The 9593-nt window shown below is 32.4% G+C and overlaps 1 protein-coding gene and 1 long non-coding RNA gene across 2 annotated transcripts; both read right to left on the bottom strand.

Moving 5' to 3' along the window:
* Positions 1-50: 50 nt before the first annotated feature.
* Positions 51-4674, bottom strand: LOC132725450 (uncharacterized). Its single transcript, XR_009625056.1, has 3 exons — positions 4589-4674; positions 3980-4054; positions 51-175 (listed from the first exon to the last, which is right to left on the bottom strand). It is a non-coding gene; the product is annotated as an uncharacterized LOC132725450 (long non-coding RNA).
* A 790-nt stretch (positions 4675-5464) lies between these two features.
* On the bottom strand, positions 5465-9587 carry LOC132725451 (coiled-coil domain-containing protein 171-like). Its single transcript, XM_060710589.1, has 7 exons — positions 9387-9587; positions 9075-9254; positions 8075-8266; positions 7531-7676; positions 7046-7100; positions 6185-6304; positions 5465-5575 (listed from the first exon to the last, which is right to left on the bottom strand). Exons 1-7 carry the CDS (start codon positions 9561-9563, stop codon positions 5465-5467), a joined length of 981 nt encoding a protein of 326 aa, XP_060566572.1. The 5' UTR covers positions 9564-9587.
* Between the last annotated feature and the right edge of the window lie 6 nt (positions 9588-9593).

Below are 9593 nucleotides of genomic sequence, written 5' to 3' on the forward strand. Positions count from 1 at the left end.
ATCACAAACATTTACAGTTAACATGAATATAAGATTTAATATCTGGTGGGTTTTATTCAGATATCGTCTCTATAATATATAATACTGTCATGCTGTAAGGGTACACATGTTTTATCTTTGAGCTGCCTTCAATTTGTGACGGGATGATTTATGTGGAGTTGCATACTGGCTTGATCTGAAAATAAACAAATATAACATTGTTATGAACTTAAAATGGAACTGAATTGTTGGCTCGATCTGAAAATAAACAAAAAACAGCATTGTTATCAACTTGTTATACAATTGAATTGCTCATTCCTTCTATTTTTAATCTTTGTTAAATATGAAATTTTACTAAAATAACTTAAGTTTAATTGACTATGACTGTATCATCCAAACAAAGATGAGTACTCAGCTGGACAAACCTGTCAAACCTTGTTAAAAAGCCTGAGGCCTGTGATGATTTCTCAAGCTATGTGCCCAAATAACACAACATATGTTGATTTCATATTATATTGGGGAAAATATATAGAGAACAAGCAATTATCATAGTATTGCAAGCAATCCATAAGTCCCCTACCGGTTAGAACCCCATCAACATTCTGAAGGGCCATTGGCCATTCACTAATGTTTCAATTTTCCTATATTTTAAGTAAATTTGTTGGAAAAGTTCTTTAAAAGTGATCACAGGAAACAGTTTTTATGAACAGACAGACAGACGGACTGAATGACACTCTAAAGTTAATATTTGAAACATCCCTGTTACCAAAATATAACATTTTTAAAAGCAAAATTCTTAAAGAGGAGATAACTCTTGAATTAAAGATGCAATTTCATAAAAAAAATTCAGCTCTTTTTGACTAATCACAAATAATGTTATATTTGCCATGTTTTAAGCCTATTTGTTGCCAAGGCAACCAATATTTTTTCAAAATAGGGAGAACAGATAAGACATGCATAATCTCAAGACTGCCATCTACCCATATGTCAAGTTTCATAAAAATATTTCCAGTACTTTTTGAAATTGAGTTATCACTGGATTCAGTGTATGTGTAAAATTTGCCATATTTTCAGTCTATGTGTTGCCATAGCAACCAGAATTTTCAACATAGGAAGAAAAGAAAAAGACGTGCATAATCTCCAGACTGCCATCTACCCATATTTCAAGTTTCATAAAAATATTTCTATTACTTTTTGCGTTATCACTGGATCCAGTTTATGTGTAAAATTTGCCATATTTTAAGCCTATTTGTTGCCATAGCAACCAGAATTTTCAACATAGGAAGAAAAGAAAAAGACGTGCATAATCTCCATACTGCCATCTATCCATATATCAAGTTTCATAAAAATATTTACAGTACTTTTCAAGTTATAGCGGGATCCAGTTTTGTGGATGGACAGACGGACTGACAGACAGACAGACGGACAGACAGACAGACGGACATAGGGTAAACCTAAAGTCCCCTCCGGTAAACCGGTAGGGGACTAAAATATTTTTATTACTTTTTGCGTTAACACAGGATCCAGTTTATGTGTAAAATTTGCCATATTTTCAGTCTATTTGTTGCCATAGCAACCAGAATTTTCAACATAGGAAGAAAAGAAAAAGACGTGCATAATCTCCAGACTGCCATCTACCCATATTTCAAGTTTCATAAAAATATTTCCAGTACTTTTTGCGTTATCACTGGATCCAGTTTATGTGTAAAATTTGCCATATTTTAAGCCTATTTGTTGCCATAGCAACCAGAATTTTCAACATAGGAAGAAAAGAAAAAGACGTGCATAATCTCCTTACTGCCATCTATCCATATATCAAGTTTCATAAAAATATTTACAGTACTTTTCAAGTTATCGCGGGATCCAGTTTTGTGGACGGACGGACTGACGGACTGACAGACAGACAGACGGACAGACAGACGGACGGAGGGTAAACCTAAAGTCCCCTCCGGTAAACCGGTAGGGGACTAATAAACATATGCATGTGTATCAAACATTTGTTAACAAGTTATAAAGATTATACTCTGAGTAAAACATTATGATTTTTAAAATTCTACCTTTATAAGTTCTACTTTCTAAATACATTCAAGTTTCATAACATTTGTGAGAAATGTAACTTCCATGTTTGGAAGTAACAGTTATAGCTCTAAAATCATAGTCTTAATTCAGGGAAATTTACAAAGAGAATACTGAATTCATTTCTTTTACATTGTTTTAAGTTCCTTGTAATTTTTTAAGACTATTTGTATATAACATATAACTTTTGTTACTTTTGTATAGAAATGACATGCTTTAATTTTTTATTGTTAGTTTTGAGGGGATGTTTATATCAAAATCAAAGCTGCCAACTATACAGTTCCTAGTCATTCTTCATTTTCTTATATTACAGACATTCATTTTTTTTTTCTATGCTTACTTATGGACATTCCATTAATATTTCTCATATACATGACTGTTCAGGATTCAGAATCTGTACATTATCTCTTAATGATACCCATGGATTTACATGGACAATTATTGTGTTAAGTATACAGGTATGGTATTGAATAATTATATTAGTTACAAATATTTGTTACAGATAAACTGGGAGGGCAATTGCTGACATATCTACTAACAAACAGTATATATCTTTTTAAAACAAGGTGTACATTTAACAATAAACATTGGTTTCATATGCTTTAAAAAAGTGTTCAGCATAATCTTTACCATTAAGACAACAGCTGCCAGTCATACATCTTGAGTATTTGACTGATCAGCCTATTTAAGTTATGAAATTTCTGAATTCACAAAGGGGATTAATTTTGTGACTACCAATTTTATAGTTATAGGTCTTGGTCAACGACAGAGATTTTTGAGCTTAAACAATGAAAACCTACAGTGATTGTTGGGGCAGATGTTAATATTAATTTAACAAGTTAGCTAGCTTTCTGAAAATCTCATATAAATGGGTCCAATGTAGAATACTATATATTTGAACCCATGTGAAAAAATGGCAACTGTTTTAAGGCATAAGACATCAACATCCTGTGCAGCATATCTGGCTCGCATGTGAATTTGAAATTTCACTACAATGACACAGTGTTTGATATTTCAGTAGAATTTCAAAAAAAAAAGTTAAATGATTAAATAGCCGTCTCCAAACATGCTGAATATTACTATAAGACTATATAAATAACTTGTGAATAAACTATAAAGTGTAACAATGAATTAGAACATAACATAACTTTCCATAAAAAGCATGCAATATTGTTTTTACCTTTTTGGGCGTTTTGGGTAGCTTTTAAAAAAACCAAAAAATTATAGAACTTTAATGGGAGATGTAAACTCCTAAATTTTTCTTTTATACAAATTTTAAATTTTTAAAAATTTTTGGACAGATCTTTAAAAACCGTTATATTTTAACATTACAACCATATCTTCAAATTATCACAAAATTAATAAAAATTTTTAAAAGTCTTTAAAACCCTTTTTTTTAAACAGTAACAGAAATTTTTCATGCATAAAAATTTTTGGGGCCAAGTCCTAAATTCTGCATTATATTTTTTTACAACCCCCCTTTCATTTCTATTTAAAAAAAACCCCCTTTTCCCTTTTATTAAAGTAAGTAAAAAGTCTTTACCACAATGTTGTGCTTCTCTCATCCCAACAATGTGAAAACTTAAATTCACCTCTCCTCTATATAGAGTTTGACTCCTACTACTTTTTAGTATGCTTAAAGCCCTCTCATTAATGTGGCAATGAATCTATTCCAAATACCGTATAATGTTGGTCCTCCAATCTTTTTCAAAACATTCCACCCTTTGTTGTTGATTAAGATATAACCCTCCTATTCTATGATATTTTCAAAGACCTCATCTCTCTGTTATATTCCCCAAACCCATTTCTGTGTCAAGTTACCTAGTAACTCTAGCTAACTTCATACAACTTCACCCTTCTCTATGCAATCTATGCCATGCCTTACCTAGGCTTTCAAACACACAAAATTTTAACTACTACATACCTATCTCCTTTCCTTCCAGAACTGGACAATGCAGATTTGTTTCTAGTTGAGTTAAATGATACTTCGGAATCTTCTCTATAAAACATACAAAACATGTCTAACCAATCTTTAACATGCAATTTAAAGGCATAGTATATAACAGTTTCATTTTAGATAAAATAAAGAGACACAACTGTGATAACTTGTAAGAAAAGCTGCAAACTTCCAGGATTTTGAACACTTCCTTTTTAACGAAAAAATATCTTCAGAGTTTAATCAATGCATAAATATTTGTGACTGATGTAGGTAGTCACTTTGCATGTTTCGATACAAAAGACAGTAATTAGTATTTTATCTCCATATTTTTTATGCTGGTAATTTCTCTGCACAATTATACTGATATTTTAACAAGCTACATGTATATTGAATATATATTCACCATTTTTGTACTTGACAAATATTTTATATATTAACACATAAATCACTTTAATTTTGAATATATATGAATATTGAGGTGTATCAATACTTTCAAGAGATGTTAGCATATGACCAGAATAAGTAGTCACACTTATCTTTATAAATGATTGTATGATATTGTAAAAGCAAGGAAGTTGGTAAAGTCAATCATACCTAAGTGACACAAAATCCCTCTGGGTGAAGTCATTTTCATCTATATCTTCTTCTTCTATTAATCTGTCTCCAGTCTGAAACCTGTCCTCTTAGTTGGGTTTGGAAAAACTCATACTGTATAGGGAAAGACAGGGAAAGATATAATATCAGGTTTAAATGATTGCTTTTGGACAACAGGTATATTCTATTTAAATAGTTAAATTTTAAAAGAAATGAAGAGATGGTTTGAAGTTATTGTATGTCATGTTTTGTTTTCCTTGTTTAAGAAATAGGGTAGAAAAGATTTTCTCTTTTTTTTTCCCCTTCTTTTCGTCTGTATAAAGTCAAAATTTTTGTCAAAAACATTGTTAATCCTGGACAGATTTTTTTTGGGGTTTGTTTTTACATTGCACTAAACCCCACATTCATCATGCCAAACAGTTTCCATATTTGGGGCCAAGAAATCTCCGGTGCAAACTTCGTGCATTATTTCTGTTAGGGTTCTGGCACCTAAGTAGAAAACGACCAACATTCTTGTACCCGGTAGCTGCTTAGGTTTCCTCACATGAAAAAATTGAAGGATCAAGCCCACAGTGATGAGGGAAAGCAAGTGGGGTTTGAAAGTCAACAATTCTTACCCTACTCTACCCACAGATGCCCCACTGATTCTGGACAGAAGATTAGCTGTTCATTTTAACTTTACAGAATAAAAAACTAATATGCAAATGACAAACATTTTGTTGGAGAAAATGAGTTAAGTACATCTGTAGGTTATCAGCAACGAGCTGTGACTATAAATTAACATATATACATGAATAGAAAAAACTAGAACCAGAAATTGTAAAAAAACCTTGTTCATGTTTTCCCTGCGTTACTGCAAAAATTTAATTTCTTGTTTCAGTTTAATATAAAACATGGAACGTTTACTGTTCTCCCTTTTCCCTCTTCCAAACTTCTCATCTTACTCTCTAAATGATGTTGACAGTCAACAAATGCTCCAACTAGATTCTGCAATATATTTGTAGATCTTGATCACGTGACTTTCATTGTTTTTAATGCATAAGGAAAATAAAATTCATCACATACCAGTGCCACTTTTGCAGGTGTGGCATGGGCCGTACGTATATTTTGACTTTACCTCACTTGCCTTATACAACCATAGAGTTAAAGCGCACTAAAGCTAGCTTTTAAATTACAGTATGTGTGCTTATGAAAAAATGTTTGTTTCTACTGTAAATAGTTCTTATTTTGGGTATGTGATAAATCAAATATTATATTTGTGTAGATTCAATACTAAATTTATTGAACTCATTGAATAAAACAATATAATGCTTTGCCAGGGCTAGCAAATATTATTTTAAATTCAAACTCCACTTTCCCAATATAACTAGGTGGTTGAATCTACATCATTCAATATGCCTCTATTTATTTCTATATTGCTCATGGTCAAGAAATAATTGTTTTCCTGCAGTCAAAAAAAAAAGACGCTCAAAATACATTTTAAAATATATCTGTATATAACTCAACAAGATGGTTCACATATGTCTTGATGTTCAACTTTAATATACACTTCAAAGTCCATTCAGCATGCATACAAAGCAATCAATATTTGTTTACCTGGCATGCTATAAGTTCAGGTCCAGCCTTGCCAACGTCTTTAGGTATAAAATCAGCATTGAGTAACAATTTTGACAACGAAACATCTTTACCATTCTTCCCACCTAAATCATGCTTTGTCTGTAAAAAAAAACAAGCCATATTTATATAACTTTCCAGAGTGCTCCTTTTTCATCAAAGAAAGAAGTAACCTATAAAATTATCATAAAAACCTTTAAAACAAAACAAAAAAGCTTGAATACAAATTTCCTCATGCTATATTTATATAACTGATTCCAATGTTGCTCCTTTTTCATCAAATAAAGAAGTAACCTATAAAATTATCATAAAAACCTTTAAAACAAAACAAAAAAGCTTGAATACAAATTTCCTCATGATATTATTTTTCTAATATTCAAGAACAAAAACGCCATGCTTGAACATGTTGAATGAAATGTTGTTCAAGATGTTATTTCTCTTTACATTTTATCACATGACCATGGGTGATTTAAAACAGAGGAAAAAGGAATCCCTGAGGAACACCAAAGATGGCAAAATCAAAAAAGTAGCAGGCTGACTTTGATTGAGCCTGTTCATGGTCAGTACTGAGATGATCCCAACCAAAGCCTCGTTTCAACTAGAAATGCGTCCATAGGACATGGATGCCTTATATTCCACTGTTTATCAATCTATGGATGGAGAGTGTGACAGAAAAGGGCAAATCTATCCCCCTTCCCCTCCCCACCCCCACAAGTAGTAGGGGCATAAAATGAGATTATGAACTAAGATTTATAAAACATTATGACTCCTGACTATAGATGTGTCATTAATGAAATTCGTGTAATGTTAAAGAATAAACAAAATTATTATACAAAAACTTACTCTAACAAGAGCATTTTCCACTGTCTGTATATATGAGGTAAGTATATCTTTATCTCTGAAATAACAAATGAATAATATATCTATCAAAAACAACATGTATATAATTTAAAATTTTTGCATAGATATGAATGATATTTTTACTTTTCAAAACACTGGTTTTAAAAGAAAACCCGTCATGAATCTGGAAGGAGATATACTGCTTGAAAACAGCAAACTATTGCCCTTCCATTTCTTGGTACCAGTATATCTTATAGACATGTCATTCAATTCAATATCCATGTATGATATCATACCACTACAGATTAAGACACACAAAACTACAAATGTGTCCATAAAACATAAATGCCCCAATATTTTACTGATTTCACAGTCTAAGGATGGACAACATGACATTAAGAACAGTGTGCTGGCAGGACTGATGGACAAGGGCATCGGGCAACGTAAATGCCCTCTTTTAATTTGGGGCATAAAAAGAGTTCACTTACTTGGCAACAGTCCTGAGAGCTTTCTCAGCATCTTGTAAATTATTCCGCAATGATTCCTTCTCCCCTTCTAGTGCTGCAAGTTGTTTGTTTACCTGTCTCACAGTCTGTTCTTTACGTCGTAACTCTAACTTTGTCTCAGCTAATCCCTGCAACATAAAACAAACAACAACTCTCTTACAATAAAATAAGTATACAAGAATGTAATCCTTGAAAGCAATTGCCATTTTCTTTTCTATTTGTTTATGTTAAGCTTCTTTGTGCAAAAACAATTTCAACCATATAAGAAATTACATGAACAATAAAAACTTTCCTTCATCTTAGACTGCAACTTATATATAGATATTTAAGTTCAATTGACATTGAATGCCATTCTGTTAATCTAGCAGTCTTGGAATACACAATTAAACTGTAGTTTTGATATAACATCTATTTTAATAACTAATCCAAAACAGGATAGTATGATGGCATCACAGTAACAACAAAACAAATTTCTCTTTTGACAGGCAAATGTGTAATACTTTCAACTATTTAACTATTACTTTACCTGTATGGCCTCTGACAGAGTCTGTTCTTTCTCCATGCCCTCAGATGAGAATATATCCATTCTAGCAGAGAGTTCCTCTAATTGTCTCCCCTGTTCTTGTAACAAGTTCTGTGCCTGCTCTTCCCTACGAAGTGCATTATTCAACTCTATACACACACTCTCAAACTTCTCTATAGGTACATACTTGTTGCCCTGAAATAATCAAGTAATAGTAAGTTATAATTATGATTTAATCTACATGAGTCTGCTAATAGAAGAAAGCTACCTGATGGCATACATGTAAGGTTGGTGGTTCTCTTTTAGTGTCAGCTAGCACCTGAAAAAAATATGTAGAGCACCAGAGATTTTCCTTAACAAATAACCCTGAAAAACCACCATATGACCATCATAGTGTTGGCTTGACTTAACATCAAACAAAAAAAACAATAGTAAAATGTGAATGCCATGATTTATACTAGTTTTATATTTTCAATAAAATGAAAAACAATGAATTGGATCTAAGAAATTCTGGTTATTATCTTTCTTTAAATATATGTAGTTCATATAATTTATGATTTTTAGGGCATTTGAAAATAACACTTCATACAAAGCATTCATATTAAATTTTGTAACAGAGGTCATGAAAAGCCCATGTGGATCTTACAAGTAATTCTTCATGTCATCACAGATCCAAAGTATTTCTTTGTTTATTAATTAGATGAAATGGGCAAAACATTGCTTGACATTGAAAGTCTTGAAATAACCCTATTAACTCTTCATTTCCTTTCAGAAATAATGCTAGGCTTGTAGCACTAGTATAAAGAGAGCCAGGCAGCAGCATATCTGTATAGACAGAAATAAATTGCCATGATCTGCTCAAATATAGCACTTTTGGTGTTAAATCTTTTACAGTTACAATAGACCGAAGACCAGTCCATCAGACAAATTAAACCAAGCAAACACTAAGCCATACAAACTTGTATTAACAACCTTTGTACAAGTTATTTTACTTGTAACACACCTGTTGTGTAATGGCTATATCATTTCCCTCTGTCACAAGTTCCTCTCTTTCAGGTCCAAGCCTTTCAACCTCCTCCTGTAGCCGACTAACTTCCTGCAGCAGGGACCTTCTCTCAACCTCCACACTGTGTAACCTCTGAGTAAACTCCAGTATATGTGTCTGTAGTGAAATCATCAGCTCCTGAAAATCAAATGTTATAATTGTAGGAGTCACTTTTCATTTAGTAGAAGATATTTTGAATGTTCAATAGAGAAAAACAAGAACATATCTACATTGTAAAAAAAGCAGTTTTGAAAGCAGTTAAACAGATACCTGTGGGGATGATGGAGCTGTTTCGGACCCAGTTCTTAGCACCTTGCTCAGGCCACGCCCTAACAACCGTACCAAAGAGTTTCTTTCTCTAAATCCTACATCAGGCCTTATGGACACATTCTCGTAATATCGCCCCAATCTGTCAAAATAGTCGAGTAAATGAATTCCTTGCTGCATTCACAATGGCTCTTGTTTCTACAGTGCCAA

This window comes from Ruditapes philippinarum, unplaced genomic scaffold (genome assembly GCF_026571515.1).
Source record: "Ruditapes philippinarum isolate M1 unplaced genomic scaffold, ASM2657151v2 ctg23432_1_1_1_1, whole genome shotgun sequence".
Lineage (NCBI taxonomy): Eukaryota > Metazoa > Mollusca > Bivalvia > Venerida > Veneridae > Ruditapes > Ruditapes philippinarum.